The sequence below is a fragment of the Triplophysa dalaica genome, chromosome 16 (genome assembly GCF_015846415.1).
Source record: "Triplophysa dalaica isolate WHDGS20190420 chromosome 16, ASM1584641v1, whole genome shotgun sequence".
Classification (NCBI taxonomy): domain Eukaryota; kingdom Metazoa; phylum Chordata; class Actinopteri; order Cypriniformes; family Nemacheilidae; genus Triplophysa; species Triplophysa dalaica.
Window position 1 is genome coordinate 1,733,165 of NC_079557.1, and position 17,669 is coordinate 1,750,833.

At 39.2% G+C, this 17,669-nt stretch overlaps 1 protein-coding gene across 1 annotated transcript in view; it reads left to right on the top strand.

Annotated features, from left to right (window-relative positions):
* Window positions 1-438: 438 nt before the first annotated feature.
* Window positions 439-17,669, top strand: part of LOC130437862 (dedicator of cytokinesis protein 2) — a 70,709-nt gene continuing 53,478 nt past the window's right edge. Inside the window, 21 exon segments of the mRNA XM_056769504.1 lie at window positions 439-647; window positions 4,760-4,843; window positions 4,935-4,975; window positions 5,081-5,136; window positions 5,213-5,309; window positions 5,402-5,550; window positions 6,292-6,427; window positions 8,059-8,216; window positions 8,297-8,378; window positions 8,517-8,652; window positions 8,948-9,023; window positions 10,019-10,095; window positions 11,017-11,267; window positions 11,542-11,640; window positions 11,969-12,041; window positions 12,584-12,687; window positions 12,808-12,994; window positions 13,487-13,584; window positions 13,674-13,763; window positions 13,841-13,941; window positions 15,590-15,724. Of these exon segments, the coding sequence (XP_056625482.1) occupies window positions 602-647; window positions 4,760-4,843; window positions 4,935-4,975; window positions 5,081-5,136; window positions 5,213-5,309; window positions 5,402-5,550; window positions 6,292-6,427; window positions 8,059-8,216; window positions 8,297-8,378; window positions 8,517-8,652; window positions 8,948-9,023; window positions 10,019-10,095; window positions 11,017-11,267; window positions 11,542-11,640; window positions 11,969-12,041; window positions 12,584-12,687; window positions 12,808-12,994; window positions 13,487-13,584; window positions 13,674-13,763; window positions 13,841-13,941; window positions 15,590-15,724 (2,276 nt within the window). The 5' untranslated portion in view covers window positions 439-601.

Genomic DNA, 17,669 nt, shown 5'->3' on the forward strand with positions numbered 1-17,669 from the left:
AGTGGGACAAGATTCACTATTTATGGTCGATCATCTTTCAGATCTATCAACACTTCTTTTGCTGTATGTTTACTGCCCTCTGTTGTCTGTAAAAAGTATTGCGTTTGAAAATCATTTAGCTTGTGTTTGGTGTGTGCATGCACCTGCATCCTCGAAATTTCTTGAATGCATTAATTCAAGCATTATGGGGATTTCTGCCATCTCAGCCCTGACCAGATGTTTCCTCCCGTCTTAAGATTCCTTTACATGAGCTTCTAATGATTCATGTGATTTATCACTTTTAATACTCAGTAGAACACAGGGCTGGTTTACAAAAAGCCTGTCATCCCAATACATGAATAAATCAAAGCCATTGAAAGTCATAACGTCGCGCAGACACATTGAATTTCTGTTGTGTTACGTTCTTCTGACGTTGAAATGTTGTGGTCAGAAGTGATTGAAAAAGAGGAAGAGACAGATAGACAGAGAGGAGGAGCGTTCACCGTCACACCCCTGCCCCAGTAAAAACTGAAAAAGAAGTGTGTGATAGAGCAAAAGAAAGGAACTTCTACTCCGAAAGAAAGACGGAGCGGAGAAAGAAAGAGCCTTTCCTCGTCCAACCATGACACCCTGGACAAAATCCAACTCGTCGTGGAGATATGGAGTCGGTGAGTCACTTCTCATTTGTGCATCAACTGTGCATGCTGGTCAATTTTGTGTAGTTGTATATGTCTCCTGCGGTCCTCACAGGGGCCGTCTATGGTAGATGGGTTCAGTTCCTGCATCTCCGGATGAGAACACACACAGATCAATCAAACATCCTCACAGACAGTTGGCCCTACTAGATTTCTGCTTGATCATAAAGTGCTGATTCGTCTTTTCTTGAGATCTCAGCCGTATTTGGATTAACGGTACAGTCATGGAGCGAACAGATCTATTGTACATCTGCCGGAGACAAAAAAAGAGTCCTTCATTTAAATGAGCTTAAGAAATGTTTGGCAGGTCTCAGGAAAAGTGCACGATGTGCTGGTCAAAGACACACATATGTCTGAATCAACTTGAATATTTTGTCTCACAACATAACAAAAACGTGATTGTTAAGGTTAATGACTAAACAGGTTTAAAAAAGGTTACTGTAAACAGTAATGACTGATTTTCACTTTTTGTGTGCAGGGAATTTGCTTCTTTGGCCTCTTTGATGGTTTGTCAACATGTTGCAACATAGACAGAAACAACAGCTTTAAAGAAAACCATGAAACAAACTATAAAAGAGCAACAGTTCAATCACAAGCGAATGTTAATCACATTAAAAACCCAATTACTGACAAATCTACAAAAGCTGACAGAATAGCTGAAATTGAGTTTCTTGTATTATTTTGGTTGAGTCACCTTTTAAAAAAGCTGCTGTTGTGTAGAATATAGAAGTTATCTAGTGTAGAATTGTGTTGAAACAACAGTGTTTATTTTTGTGATTCAAGATGATGATGCTTTGATTAAATGTGCACTAGTGACATGAGGATGTCGCGCTCACACTATCATTTATTTGAATACATTCTATAAAAATAAGCTGTTCATGTGATGTTAACTTATGAATATGTATTCTAGTGCAGCAACACCAGTGTGTGTGTGTGTGTGTGTAGGTGTGTGCGTGTGTGTGTGCGTTTGTACAGGAAGTCACTGAGAGGAAATAGGCCAACGAACTTGTAGTTGCAGAAATGAAGTGTGCGTGTGTGTGTGTGTCTTTAGTGTTAATTATCATTGTTTGCTATGTTGAACATCACTGTTATGAAGTATTTGGAGATAGTGAATTTAAACAAACCTATAACTCTGAAGTGAATGGTGTTTTTTGATTGATGTATTAAAAAGACAATAATAAAGCCTAGCCTTACACATTGAGACCAGAATATCTTGGGCTGTGTTTTTGCTCAACCTCAGGTTGTTTCAAACCTACTTTTCTTTGTTATGATGGACACATTTGGAAGAATGTTAGCAATTTTCAGTTCTGGGACATCATCCCCTCCCATAGTAGGAAAACTATATATATTTTGTTGTTCTGTTGAACACAAAATTGGATATTTAAAAAAATTATGAAAACAAAGATTTATCGGGCATCTTTGACTACCATTTAATTCTTCCTACTATGAAAGTCAATGATGTCCCGGAACTGAAAATGTCTAACATTCTTCCAAATATCTTTCTTTGTGTCCATTATGACAAAGTGATTTATACAGGTATAAAATATATATGTGGGTGAATAAATGAAGACAGAATTTTTATTTTTGGGTGGAGTATCCCTTTATTGGGGTTGTGATCATTCACAGCTGGCTTACTTTAATTAAATAACGGTTTAAATACAAACGAGAAACAATTTAATTATTTTGTCAAATATCCGTGCACAAATTCGGTCTGCTATAAAATTCAACTGTTAAGGAGATTGTGTTCCCTGCCAGTCAAGCAATGTGTTAAAATTAGGGCTGTCAAAAGATTAATCGCGATTAATCGCATCCAGAATAAAAGTTTGTGTTAACATAATACATATCTGTGCAAAATAATTTCGTATTTATTAACAAATAAACAACCATGCATATATTTAAGAAAAATCTTAAATATATGCTAATATATGCTAATTTTCTTTTTCTTTAATATATGCTATTGCTAATAAATACATGTGTCTGTATTTATAAATACAAAATTAATATGCACAGATTTATATTATGTAAACACAAACGTTTATTCTGGATGCGATTAATCTTTTGACAGCCCTAGTAAAAATAAACGTTTGTCTTTGCTAAAGTTTAATTTAGTTTATTGGCTCGTGCAATTTCGGTTAAACGGCTTCCATAAATGCCGCGTGATTTCCGTTATAGGAACATAGCTGTGTCCGAAATCTCCCACTATACCCTCACTCACTAGTCCCTTCACTAGTCCACTAATATAGTCAACATTAAGGATCGGGTGAAAACGAGTAAATTCGGACACTCTGTGCACCGGAAACGCTGCGTGCGCCATCTTCTGCCGAGACAGGATGAATCATTCAGCGCGAGCATCATGATAGATGGCTAGCAGCTAGCCGTGAGTGTACACCGGTTGTACACTCGTTATTAGGATGCATCATGGGATTGAATGAGTGCACTCAAAAATGCACACTAGTCAAATGTCCCCTCAAACAGTGCACTTTGACTACTTTTCTATGAGGCCCAGATTCCAAAAGTATAAATAGGGTTCGGGACAGTTTTTTACAATATCATAATTTCTTGTGATTTCCGTTAGGCCTATTTATTGCATTTTGTTCCTTTTATGCTAGTTTTGTTGCCGTTACTTACAGGTCATATATTAAAGCATGCACACAAATATTGCATGCAGTACACCTATTCTTGATATTTAATTACAGGGATGTCGTCTTTTTAATTGTATTTTATATTCCCTAATACGCTGAATGAAATTGCTGTTCAATTACTCACCGCCAGTCCCCCAGCCAAGATGTGGGTATTGTTTTTTTTTTCAAGAAGATTTTTATAAAGATATTGAATTAATGATGTCAAATTAAAAAAAAAAAAGTTTAGCCAGTAATGCCTGACACTTGACGTTAAACTGGCGTCTTATAAAGCGAATCAATCGTTCTGTGCAAGAAACTGAACGCTATTATCGAGCTGTTTAAATCATACATAATGAATGCAGCAATAAAAACAACATACTTTTTTCCTTTTTTTTTACAACAGTTCAGGTGGTGTAGTACACTTCCTGCAGTTACTATCAAGGGCACAAGAAACGTTTTGAAACGCGACCTATCGCGCGCGCAAAGCCGCAAACCAACTGCCCGTGGCTGTGGATTGCCGATTATAACATGAAACATTACTGTTTTGTCTCTTCTTATGATCAAAACCATCTGTACTTGCTTTGTTGTTCAAAACTATTCAAGTCTATGCATTATAGACGGTTTCAAAATGACAACAGAAAGAAACATTACTGCGCATGCGACTTCCGGTTCACCTTCACAAACATCAGAGTGACTGCAAAAGAAACAATCAATAGAAACTGAGAATAAAGCGTTACTTGGCTAAACTTCGCTCCAATATTTTGAATGTAGACTGTCATACCAAGTTCAACCGCTAGATGTCAATGTGCCAAACGGTTAGTGACCGAACTACAGGACCCATTTAATAAATTGTTTATGTAATAAAATGAACATACAACAAAATTCATCAAATCGTTAATTTAATACAGTTATTGTACAATCAAATTCGAATATAAATTACTATTAACGTAGATGAAATAAAATATAAATAGTTACATTATTTGACAACAGCCAAAACACAAACCGGAAGTTAACTGCAGGCCCGGTGTGCACGTCCGATAAAACGGTCTATATACTGTTTGTAACCTTCATCAGAATGAATGAACTGATGAAACCCATTTAATTTACTCTCTCTCTCTCTCTCTCTCTCCCTCTCTCTCTCTCTCTCTCTCTCGCTTTAATTTGACAAAACAAGGAAAACAGATTAGAGAATAGGAATGGAAAAGAGGTCAAACCTTTATTGAAAGCTTTTTTCATATCAAGAATTACTGTGAAGTTTAAGTATTACAAAGCTATGAATTATAGTGAACATTTTAAACTACAGTGGTGTAACAAATGTTTGTTTTGTGCTGTGGTGGATGAAGAGCTGGCTTTTGATTTTATGAGGATTGAATTTTATTAATGGTATGTTGAACTTTATGCATTTATTGTTTTGATACAATAAAGTTTAAATCTCTCTCTTTCTTTCTCTCTCTCTCCATGAAGTCAAGTGGAATTTCACAGCAAAAGCAGAAAAGCAGTTGTCTCTGGTTATCGGAGACACGGTGCACATACAGGAGTCATGTGAAGGTACCAGCACACAGATATATTACAGCACCATGCTATGACAAAACTAATAACACAAAATCTCTTGGAAACTAAGTTATTTTGTTGTTTTCAGGTTGGTACAAAGGTTATCTGACCAGGAACAAAGATAGAAAGGTAAGTGTCCTGGTGTTAGTATGTTTGGTTCCTGACTATCTGACGTTTACTTCCTCCATCTGTGATACCTGTCTGCTCATGTCAAACTTCTTTCCGTCATGTAAGGGGGCATTTCCAGCCAACTTCATCGAGCTGAAGGAAGTCATCATTGAAAAGAGAGGGTAAGTCCTTCCCATATTCACCTCCATCCAGACCCAGCCGTTCAGGTTTTTGACACTCATTTCTCTGTGTGTGCAGAGATGAAGAGATTATAAACTCAGCTGAGATGCCTCTGGTGAAGGAGGTGACCACCACGCTGAGAGAATGGGGCAGCATCTGGAAGCAGATCTTTGTGGTATGGATGGATTTGTTCAGAATTGCACAATGGACAAACATACTACTTTTAGACAATTCAGTCTGAGTTTTGTGCTGTCTTTGTACAAACAGGCCAATAAGAAGGAGCGTTTCCGTCAGGTCCAGAGGCTGATGTGGGATCTTATGGAGTGGCGGTCGCAGCTCCTGTCTGGCACGTTACCGAGCGACGAGTTTAAAGAACTGAAGCAGAAAGTCACCTCAAAGATCGACTACGGAAACAAGTACCTGTTCCATTTCTATCCATGTGTGTTTGTCGGTAAAGCCGCCTGTCTGCTTTCTGGAAGACTCACATGTACAGCGGTATTACCATGTTTTATCAAGTAGTGCTTCATAATTGGATAGCATTTCTGTATCATGGTTCCACACACATACTTATTTTAGAGAGAGTAAATGACCTGGTGTAGTTTATCTTCACCCGCTTTGGGATGCAGTTGTAATGTTTCTACATTATCTGTAAAGACTTAATCATCAAACCTGAAGGAGACGGAAATACGTTTCTCACAGCTGTATGTCAACAAATGAGTGCAGGAAAACAACTCCCTCACTTTGAGAAAAAACATTTAAAAAAAAGTACAGATACTGTTAGATGCTGTTTATTCACACATATTTCTGTTTTGTGCATGAGAACAAATGTTGTGTTTTGTATTAAGTTATTTATGTTGGTACCCTGAGGTATTTTGATATATTTATTTCGGTTTAATCTCAGGATGATGTCAACACGGATCATCTTATTACACAAGTACAGACAGTACCAAAAAAATAAACACATGGATATGAAATATTGATTGAACATAACTAATACTATTATGTGAGATGAAAGAGAAAACGGATCGATACATATAACTAGCACAGATCTGTAGAATTCCGCTTACCATGAACAGTCAAATATACCGTGTGCTGTGGTGAGAGATGTATGTACCATGTAAATATTAGTTGTTTCTGAACACTTTCTCTTTGTTTAGGATCTTAGAGCTGGATGTGATAGTCAGAGATGTCGATGGGAATATTCTGGACCCCGAGCGAGCCAGTGTCATCAGTCTCTTTAGAGCACACGAGGATGCCACGACCAAGATCACAGAGCGAATTAAAGAGGAACAGGTTTGTTTCACTTTCATTTCATGGTTTACAGACTCACCCAGAGAATAAAACCGCAAAGGACATTCTCATGTGAGAGAGTCGATTTAATAGGATATTCAGAATTACCATCTCAAGAATCGCACAAATCGCACTCCACATCCCCCCAACAGACTTATAAAATCACTCTTCATGTGGGATACTGATTCTTATCTATGCCTTTTCTCATCCCTTATACGATCTAGGGCTGTCACAATTATTAAATAATCGTCTCATCTCAATTGATTCAGATCAGCGCAATTATTGCACATCTCTATAGAAGACACAATGGGAGAGCTGTAGTGCCTGCATATTGCATATTTTAGTGTATATATTGTAACTAAAGTATGATTATACTCGTAAAATATACAATTACAACAAAACAAACTTTAAACTATATACCATAAACAAACTGTAGTACAATTTCATATTTTTTGAGCTAATCTCAATGAGAAAACCAGCCTACCATTGAAATAAAATTAACATTTTACTTTAATCTTGCAAGTGAGAAAAAAACAGACTAGATGCTTTTCTATGACTGATAGTATTTTAATGGTGGCTTTAATTCACTCCTGATCAAACTCGTTTTACATGTATTTTGCAGCTATATTATTGACATGTAAAAGCCAAGACCTTAAATATATGATGACCCCATTTTTTAAAAGAAAGACATATATTCAGAACAATATGGTCGTTTCAAAGCTGAATCAAATATAGAGTTAAATGTCAAAGCCCTAAATCTGACAATTAATCGGCACAATCGCCAAAGCACTAAAACAGACAATTTATTGTCATAATCGACAACCCCCCCAAAACAGACAATAAATCTTCATAACCGCCAAAGCCCAAAAACAGACAATTTATCGACATAATTGACCAATCCCCCACAGCAGACAGTTAATCGCCATAATCACCGAAGCCCTAAAACAGACAATTAATAGTCATAACCATCAAAGCATACAACCAATTATAATAATCGCCAAAGCCCCCAAAACAGACAGTTAATCGACATAATCGGCGAAGGCCCCCAAACAGACAAGTAATCGCTATAACCGGCAAAGCCATAAAACAGATGATTAATTGTCATATTAAACAAAGTCATAAAACTGACAATCAATCGACATAATCGCCAAAGCCCCCAAAACAGACGGTTAATCGACATAATCGGCAAAGCACAAAAACAGACAATTATTTGCCATAATTGCCAAAGCCCTTAGAACAGGCAAGTTATCTTAATAATCACCGAAGCCCTAAAACAGACGATTAATACTCATAACCATCAAAGCATACAACCAATCATAATAATCGCCAAAGCCCCCAAAACAGACAGTTAATCGACATAATCGGCGAAGGCCCCCAAACAGACAAGTAATCGCTATAACCGGCAAAGCCATAAAACAGATGATTAATTGTCATATTAAACAAAGTCATAAAACTGACAATCAATCGACATAATCGCCAAGGCCCCCAAAACAGACGGTTAATCGACATAATCGGCAAAGCACAAAAACAGACAGTTATTTGCCATAATTGCCAAAGCCCTTAGAACAGACAAGTTATCTTAATAATCGCCCAATGTATGTGTTTGAATAATTGTGTCTTTTCACTTTGTGCAGTCCAACGTTCAGATGGATCATTCCGGAATGTCGGCACGGATCCAGTCTTCCCCCACGCACAGTCTTTATGTTTTTGTGCGGAATTTCGTCTGTCGTATTGGGGAGGACTCTGAACTCTTCATGTCTCTGTACGACCCCATCAGACAGACAAATATCAGGTAAAGATGTTTTCACTGAGACAGTCAACGATTCTGTGCAGTCAAAGATGTTTTTCATTGATCTCTCTGCCTCTCTCCAGTGAGAATTATTTGGTGCGTTGGGGAGATAAAGGTTTGCCAAAGGACATTGAGATGCTCAACAGTCTGAAGGTGGTTTTTACAGTAAGTCACTTCTCACCACCAAAACGCGAGATTGTTATTTATTGGTGACCATTTACTGTAAATGAGAAAGAAGCTTTCTCGTGTATCTTTGTGTCTCAGGGCCGGTGTTCAAAAGTTTTTCTTTGTCTTTCCTTGCAGGATCTTGGAAATAAGGACTTGAATCGAGAGAAGATCTACCTGATCTGTCAGATTGTGCGTGTCGGACGAATGGATCTGAAAGATTCGAATCATAAGAAATGTACGATGGGTCTGCGCAGACCGTTTGGCGTTGCTGGTAAGAGCAGAACGTGCATGCTGGGATACATAATGCTAACCCCAAGAGACAGCAGACAGGAAAAATATCCATTTCACACGTTTAAAGAAGCACTTATAAAACCGACACTCCCACGAAATGAAAACTCTGCAGTTTAGAGCTTTATTTATTAATGTTTTATTCTTGTAGAGCGATATTTAACTGCTATCTGACGAAACCTTGACCTCTGGTCTGCACTGACAGTGAAAAATGATCTTGACACAATGACAGCATCACATGAGCTCTGATTGGCTGATATTTCTGTCTGCCTCGACAGTGATGGACATCAGTGACATCATCAAGGGAAAGACAGAGTGTGATGAGGAGAAGCAATATTTCATTCCTTTTCATCCGTAAGTCTCCTCTCTTTCTCTACCCGCTCTCGCTCGGATCGTAAAGGGACAGAAATAAATATATTGTTGTCATTTATTCACACTTGTGTGTCGTTCCAAACGCAAGTGTCTGTTTCCCTTTATAAACTGTGGCAGGTGAGCTCCGAACTCGAGATAAGCATCCTTAAAGTCAAATGAAGTCTTACGATGTGTTGAAAAGGCCAAAATGTAGCTTTTTCATGTAAAGATTTTTGTCCAATTTGGATTTCAGTTCATCTGTGTCCCACATAAAGCGTCAAATGACTTTGTTACATTTTTCATTATATTTTGATGCTGTCCTTTTTGGGAGTTTACCTAAGCGAGTTCCCATTTAATTTCATCTACTCTTTCTTTTTTTAACTTTATGACTGACAGTCATACATTCATGAACATATGTGACAAAATCAGTCTTAAGGGTCAATTTTTCGAAATTGAGATTTTTACATCATCTGCAAGCTGAAGAAATAAGCTTTCTATTGATATATGGTTTGTTAGGATAGGAAACTATCTGGCGGGACAACAACTGTTTACAAAGCTGCAATCACATATTTGAATAACTGACTGTATATATTTTAAAGCATTAAAGCAGTGGTTCTCAAACTTTTTTGTGTAGAGTGTATTGCTTTACGGCCCCCCCATATAAACACTTATAATCTTATAATTTTAATTAAACCGAAACCAAATTCTGTTATACAATGTTTGAAAATCAATACTTTTGGTTGGCGGTCTTATTTTTCTGATGTTTGATTGGATATAATTTATGATTAATTTCTCATATAATGCCACAAAATCTGTGGCCCCCCCTGGATCCATCAGGGTGCCCCCAGTTTGACAACCACCGCCTTTATGTATTCTAGCGCACATTTTTTTTTTCATAGGTTGACATTATGTGAATCTTAGAATAAAATACAAAAAACATTACATTATTATTTTTTAAGTTCATAAAAAATTTAAATTTTGTGTGTGTGTTTGTGTAGGGTCATAGCTGAAAATGATTTCCTTCACACTCTCCTGAACAAACTGACGACATCTCGAGGAGACAGCGGAGGTCAAGGTACGACTGCTGAACACTGAAATACCATCAGCGGCTAATGCTTTAATACTCCACTGATCGCAATAATCCTGTCTGCACACGCACACACACACACACACACACACACACACACACACACCCACACACACACACACACACACACACAGAGACATTGCCATCAGGACAGAGGTGATTGAATTGAGAGAGAAACAAAAGCTTTATGGCGGTCATCTTCACAATGACAATGAGAGAGAGACATTTGAGAATGGAAGTAAATTTCTGCTGTCAGGAAATCCAGCCAGAGATTTTATTTGACTTCATTTGTGTGTTGTACATTATAAACTATTTATCACTAATAGATTGTTAAACAGCTCTGTTGTGATATAGATTTGTACTATAGATTATTAAATTATGTATTAGTTTACTTAATAATAAATGAATTGCTCACTAGTACTTACTAGTAGTAGACCTATGTTGTGATCTTTTGACAAATCAAAAATCAAGCTTTCACAACGTTTTGGACATAAAGGCTTGGTTAGATGTAATTTTTTACACCCTCGCTCCAGGGATAGTTCACCCCAAAATGAAAAACCTGTAAAAAAAATGATTCTGCTAGACGCAAAGGAGGATATTTGGAAGAATGTCAGTAATCAAACAGATCTTATCCCCCATTGACTCCCATGTTATTTATTTTCCCCACTATGGCAGTAAATGGGGGATGAGATCTGTTTGGTTCCTGACAGACATTCTTCCAAACATCTTCCTTTGTGTTTAAGAAATGTATACAGGTTTGGAACAGTCCGAGGGTGAGTAAATGATGACAGAATTTTCATTTTTTCATGAACTGTCACCTCTTGACCCACAAAGTATCTCTTTGAATTATGGGCAGTGAGTACTGTACACAACACAGAGATGAATGAGTGTGTGTCTTCTGTCCCGCAGGTCTGTGGGTCACCATGAAAGCTCTGGTGGGTGATATCGTCCAGATCAGAAAGGAATATCCGCACCTGGTGGACCGGAGCACGGTGGTCGCACGGAAACTGGGCTTTCCTGAGATTATAATGCCGGGGGACATCCGTAATGACATCTATCTGACTCTACACTCCGGAGACTTTGACAAGTACAACAAAACCACACAGAAGAACGTGGAGGTCATCATGCTGGTGTCGGATGAGGAGGGGAAGATCGTGCCCGTGAGTTTCATTCAACCTTTGAAGTTTAATAAAAAATATACATGGTAATTTGTCACTTACATGCAATGTAAAGAGGTCCAATGCAACAAAATCCTTTTATGTGAATAAATGTATACTGTTTTACAGATTTTTTAAGAATATTAAGCAGTGTTTATACAGTAGTGTATATAGTGATGTTTTCAGTAAATAGTACACATAGCCAGGAAAATATATTAAGATTGTGGTCTGGGATTTCTGAGATGATTGACAGCTCAACTGTGCTTTTATCATTCAGAACTCGATCTGTCTTGGTGCTGGAGATCGACCTGTCAATGAATATAGATCAGTGATTTACTACCAGGTCAAACAACCCCGCTGGATGGAAACCTTTAAGGTGAGAGAGAGAGAGAGAAAGGTGTAAAGTGGGTTACAGTCAACACAAAACCTCATTTTATTTCCAAATAAAAGATGGCAAATGTTAGACGGGTCTTGATATTATCCATCATGATCGATTGGATTGTAAAAATGCTCTGACCACAGTAAAGCAGGTTGGAGCGGTTTGAAAAACAAGATATTACTAAGACAGGCATTATTTTCACTTTTGAATAACATCAAACACTTTGAGGAATGCAAATAGGCTCAAATTTTGTAGTGACATAAATATTGATTTCAATCTCGCATGTGAACTTGTTGACAGTCTGTATGTTTTAATGTTGCTGTAGGTTGCGATCCCTCTGGAGGAGATGCCCCGGGTCCACCTGCGCTTCATGTTCCGTCATCGATCTTCACAGGAGTGTACGTTTCACGCCGTAGGCTCACAGCCATCGATTTATTAAAACTTGATTTTAAACCGAGCAGATAGAATAAAAAAACGCACCTCATCAAAGGCATTTTTAGGAAATTAATATGAGACTGAAACCATTACACATGTTTGTGACCCTGAAGTCAAATATATTTTTTAATTGAGCTTGATGCAAGCGCTGCGCACTAATTCCTATTATAAAATGGTCAGTTCTGTTCCTTGATTCTGATTGGCTGAGTGGAGTTTTTAGCCGTTATAAAACACACCGTAAATGTAACTTTAAGGCTAAGCATATGGAGTAACCGTTTTATAAAAGCAATAAGGCCCAAGAAGCAGTGGGTTCAGTACTTTCAGTATTTTATAACAGGTACAGGGTTTTATGCACTCCGCTTCGTGTCGTGTCACAACGCCTTTGGATGTTATAAAATGCACTGTAACCCACTGCTTCTTGGGCCTTATTGCTTAAATGTCTACGACGGATGGAGTCTGGTGTGTAGGAATTTAATGTAACATCTGTATCATTTATGCTCTTCAGCAAAGGACAAGAGTGAGAGAAATTTTGCGATGGCGTTTGTGCGTCTGATGAAGGATGATGGGACCGTTCTGAAAGATGGAATACATGAGCTCACTGTATTTAAGGTTTGAATTTAACAAATGTTTACGTACAAACATATGAGCTTAAAACCAAGAAAGGCTTTAAAAGATTTAGCTTACTCAACATGGAACATAACCCCTCTGTCTGTCTCTCTCTCCCTTCAGGGTGACAGTAAGCGTATGGAGGACGTCAGCTCTTATCTCTCACTGCCGTCTGAGCGCAGTCACCCTGACAGCCACAAGGGGACGACACTGATGCGCAGCTCCAGCAGTGTTGGGGGTCTTTCTGTGAGCTCCAGAGACTGTTTCACCATCTCTACCCTCGTCTGCTCCACCAAACTCACACAGAACGGTTTGTGTTTGTTTGTGCTTCAACAGTCATCCTGAAATGTCATTCACAGTCCAATCGCATGGACTCTATCAGGCAGGTGGATGGAGGGGAGGGGCTTGGGGATGTCAGTCAAAAAGGAACTTGTTTAAATTACATTTCAATGTGTTCATTCGGGATGATGAGAACAGAAAAGGGTATTTAATAGTGTCCGTATTTAATTTTGTGTTGAGTTTAATATCTAAGACTTATGGTTCACTTTCATCTTTAACCTCCTATAAGGACACACAGACGCAGGTGCGCCACAACAGCTGTTCTTGAGAAAGCTTGTTAATCACACTAATGAATCTTCTGGAGACATTACTTACACTGCAACCCCGATGGAGACACACACACACACACATTTACGGTTAAATGTGTGAAATAAACCAATGCATAATTAAGAGTCAGCTGAGGATTTACTTTCTCTCTCTCTCTCTCTCTCTCTCTCTCTCTCTCTCTCTCTCTCTCTCACAGTTGGTTTACTGGGTTTGCTGAAATGGAGAACTCGTCCTGAAATGCTGAAACAAAACCTACAAGAGCTCAAACTCATCGATGGAGAGGAAGTTGTGAAGGTTTGTTCCTGATTCATATGTAAAAGACCCATGAGAGTGTGTAGCTTTCTGAGACTCTCACATGTGTGTGTGTGTGTGTGTGTGTGTAGTTTCTTCAGGACACCTTGGATGCCCTGTTTAACATCATGATGGAACATTCTCAGACTGATGACTATGATATTCTGGTGTTTGATGCTTTGGTAAGCAGCGTTCAGTCCTCCAGTACACAAACACACAACACAAAGTGTTGTGACGTGACCTCTCTCTCTCTTTCCAGATTTATATCATAGGTCTAATCGCTGATCGAAAGTTTCAGCATTTTAACACGGTGCTTGAGGCGTACATCAAACAACACTTCAGTGCAACTCTGGCCTACAAGTGAGTTAAACATTTCATTTGTGATTGTGACTAAATCTGAGAGCATAAAAGATGGCACTAGATGGCAGTACGTGTATGTGAACATCGATAACACACGCAACTTCAAATCCTCTGCAAATCTTCATCAGCGCATATTTATATGGGTTTCCATATGTGCCAAAAATGTGTTGAGTGCTTTGTGCCTTGTGTTATACATTTGTCTTTGTCTAGAACAATTGCCTACTTGTTCAGTTAAATCAGTATATGTTGACGTGTATGTTGTCTGTTGACGTCCTCTTTTCATCCTTCTGTACTTTTCTCTGTCTATTTAAGCGTCATCCTTGTGGTTGTTTTCTTTCGTCATCCATGTCGTCTGTATATGTTGTACTCCCTGTCGTCTGTATATGTCGTCCTCCCTGTCGTCTATATATATCGTCCTCCCACTGTCGTCTGTATATGTCGTCCTGCCTGTCGTCTGTATATATCGTCCTCCCACTGTCGTCTGTATATGTCGTCTGTATATGTCGTCCTCCCTGTCGTCTGTATATGTCGTCCTCCCTGTCGTCTATATATATCGTCCTCCCACTGTCGTCTGTATATGTCGTCCTCCCTGTCGTCTGTATATATCGTCCTCCCACTGTCGTCTGTATATGTCGTCTGTATATGTCGTCCTCCCTGTCGTCTGTATATGTCGTCCTCCCTGTCGTCTGTGTATGTCGTCCTCCGTGTCGTCTGTATAGGTCGTCCTCCCTGTCGTCTGTATATGTCGTCCTCCGTGTCGTCTGTATATGCCGTCCTCCCTGTCGTCTATATATCGTCCTCCCTCTGTCGTCTGTATATGTCGTCTCCCTCTGTCGTCTGTATATGTCGTCCTCCGTGTCGTCTGTATATGCCGTCCTCCCTGTCGTCTATATATCGTCCTCCCTCTGTCGTCTGTATATGTCGTCTCCCTCTGTCGTCTGTATATGTCGTCCTCCCTGTCGTCTGTATATGTCGTCCTCCGTGTCGTCTGTATATGTCGTCCTCCCTGTCGTCTGTATATGTCGTCCTCCCTGTCGTCTGTATATGTCGTCCTCCGTGTCATCTGTATAGGTCGTCCTCCCTGTCGTCTGTATATGTCGTCCTCCGTGTCGTCCTCCCTGTCGTCTGTATATGTCGTCCTCCCTGTCGTCTGTATATGTCGGCGATACGGGAGGACGACATATACAGACGACATGGAGGACGACATATACAGACGACACGGAGGTTGTCATATACAGACAGCAGTAAGGACTACAGAACAGGACAACAGTAAAGATAATAGAACAAAACGACAATAAGGACGACAGTAAAGAAGACAGAGAAAAGATCAGCAGGATGACAAATTAAGACGACTTCAACAGACAAAATACATGTCAACATATACTGATTTAACTGAACAAGTAGACAATGACTGTAGGCAAAGACAAATGTAAAGAACAAGGCATATAGCAGACTACACTTTTGGCACAAATGTATCCTCTCTACGCAGTATTAACTGTTTTAAACTGATAAACTGTAGTACATTATGTATACTTTATTATTTACACTCAAAGACAGCTTCAAAGACACTACAGTATAGTATCTTTAAATTTTGAAGTATTCCACAGTATTTTGTATGTTGGCACTGACTCTTTCTGTCTTCCTGTAGGAAGTTGATGTCTGTGTTGAAGAGGTATCTGGACGTGTCGAGTCGAGGTGAGGTCTGTGAGCCCATCCTGCGGACCCTCAAAGCACTCGAGTACATCTTCAAATTTGTTGTGCGCTCCCGAATGCTCTACTCACAGTAAGTGTGTGATCGATGTTAAAAGCAAGACGTTTCCACAAAGAAAACTAGAAAAGTGCACAGCTGTGTTAAAGTTCCAGTAAAATAAAAAATGACAAATCGTTTTTTACATGAAATATTGCAGCATTTATTGTAAATAGTCTGTCAATATGGGTTGATCTCTTTAAAAAATTTGTGTGCCCTCATAAACTTGAGTTAAAATCTGAAAATGCACTCCCTTCCTGTAATGACTGTCCATCTTAAATGACGTATGTTAGACGGCCTGGGTGGAGCATCCGTTAACTCCTCCCCTTCAACTCTCAGTCTGCTGCCAGTTCCGTTTCAAAATGCAACGGCTGTTTTTATACACACAATCAAATGGCGTTAGTCGAAAGCCACGGCCACACTTTTTTTTCTCATTAAAACAATCCATTTCACTCAGAAATGCGTTAAAATATGGAAGTAAAAATGATCACGACTTCCCCAAATCAGTTGACTTTTACAATCATCGGGCTGAATATCAAGATGCATCCTGACCAATGGTAAGAGTGATGTGGTCAATATTTTATTTTATTAGCCTAATGTAGCAGAAACTTTATCGTAGTGGACTTACAAACGCAGCACCTCAGTGACACAGCAGCCAATATGAGAATCATTTTTATTTATTCTGTTTCTTTCATGTTTTATTAAACGGGGAACAAGTCCAAAAATAGCCTATAATAAGAAAATCTGCGTGTAGAAGCTAGCACACTGGAACTTTAGCTGCAAGCTTTTGCGGCGTCAGAACAAATCGTGAATGTTGTGGACGAAAACAGGACACATTGTGAGTGATGCATGCAGAAGCAGGACATGCATATTATTGCCGGTAGTGTGACAGCATACCACTGAACCAGGTGGGAATGACACAGTCCCGTGCGCAGGTCCTTCGAATAGTCAGCCGTCTTCTTAAAGGTACAGTGTCAAAATCATATGACGTGCGACTAGTCAACATCAGGCTTTAAATGAGCCTTAATGTAGTTCTTGCAACCCCTAGTGCACACACACAGTTCACACACAACGTGCACACTGTATACACACTGCTGAAATAGTGTTGTGTGCTGGTTTGAACGAAGCCTGTTAAGGTTTTCATTCATCACAGGGTGTCAGACAGAAAGTTCAGCAGGAAAAAAAGAGCCGGGCTGCTTTTGGCTGGAAATCAAGCGGATATTTTTAAGGCAGCGTATTCGTCACATGTTCTCCGTCAGCCTGCAGCAGAATCTGTCTGTGGTGTTTAGTAGAGGAGTGAAACAGCGGGGTCTGCCGGTCATTAAGGGTCCGTGTCGAGATGTGATTTATCGCTCGGCCTGCAGGGTCCCTGTACGTCTCCTCTGAACACAAGTGTACACCGCTCACATGTGAACATTTCAGACCACTAATTCCCGTGACATTAGGACCGAGTGATGTTGTGTTAAATGAGTTTGTGTCTGAATTGAATGCTATATGTCCTAGGCCGTGTGTAAGGTTTTAATGGGACATATACAGTAACAGCCAACAACAGGAAGTAACGTAAACATATGAAACAAATAAAGGAAAATGTAAAAAATGTTTGATTGATTTGTGCACGTGTGTGGGTTTTGAATGGTGTGTGTTGTTGTGAGTGTACATTTTGTACTGAATGTGTGTGTGTGCGTGTTTGCATATGTGGATGTTTGTGTTTTGTACTGTGTGTGTGTGTTGAATAGTGTATGCTTTACAATGTGTGTATATGTGCATTGTGCAATGCACAGTTTGAGTGTTTCAAGTTGTGTAAGCCCATTTCGTACTGTAGGTGCGTGTGTTTTGTTTGTGTGTAGTGTATAGTGTGTGTGTTTACAGTCTGTGTGTATGTCCATTGCACAGGGATTCTTGTACTGTGTGCGCGTGTGCGTGTTTTAAAGTATCTCTGCGTTTGTGTATGTATTTGTGTCGTACAGTGTGTGTATTGTAC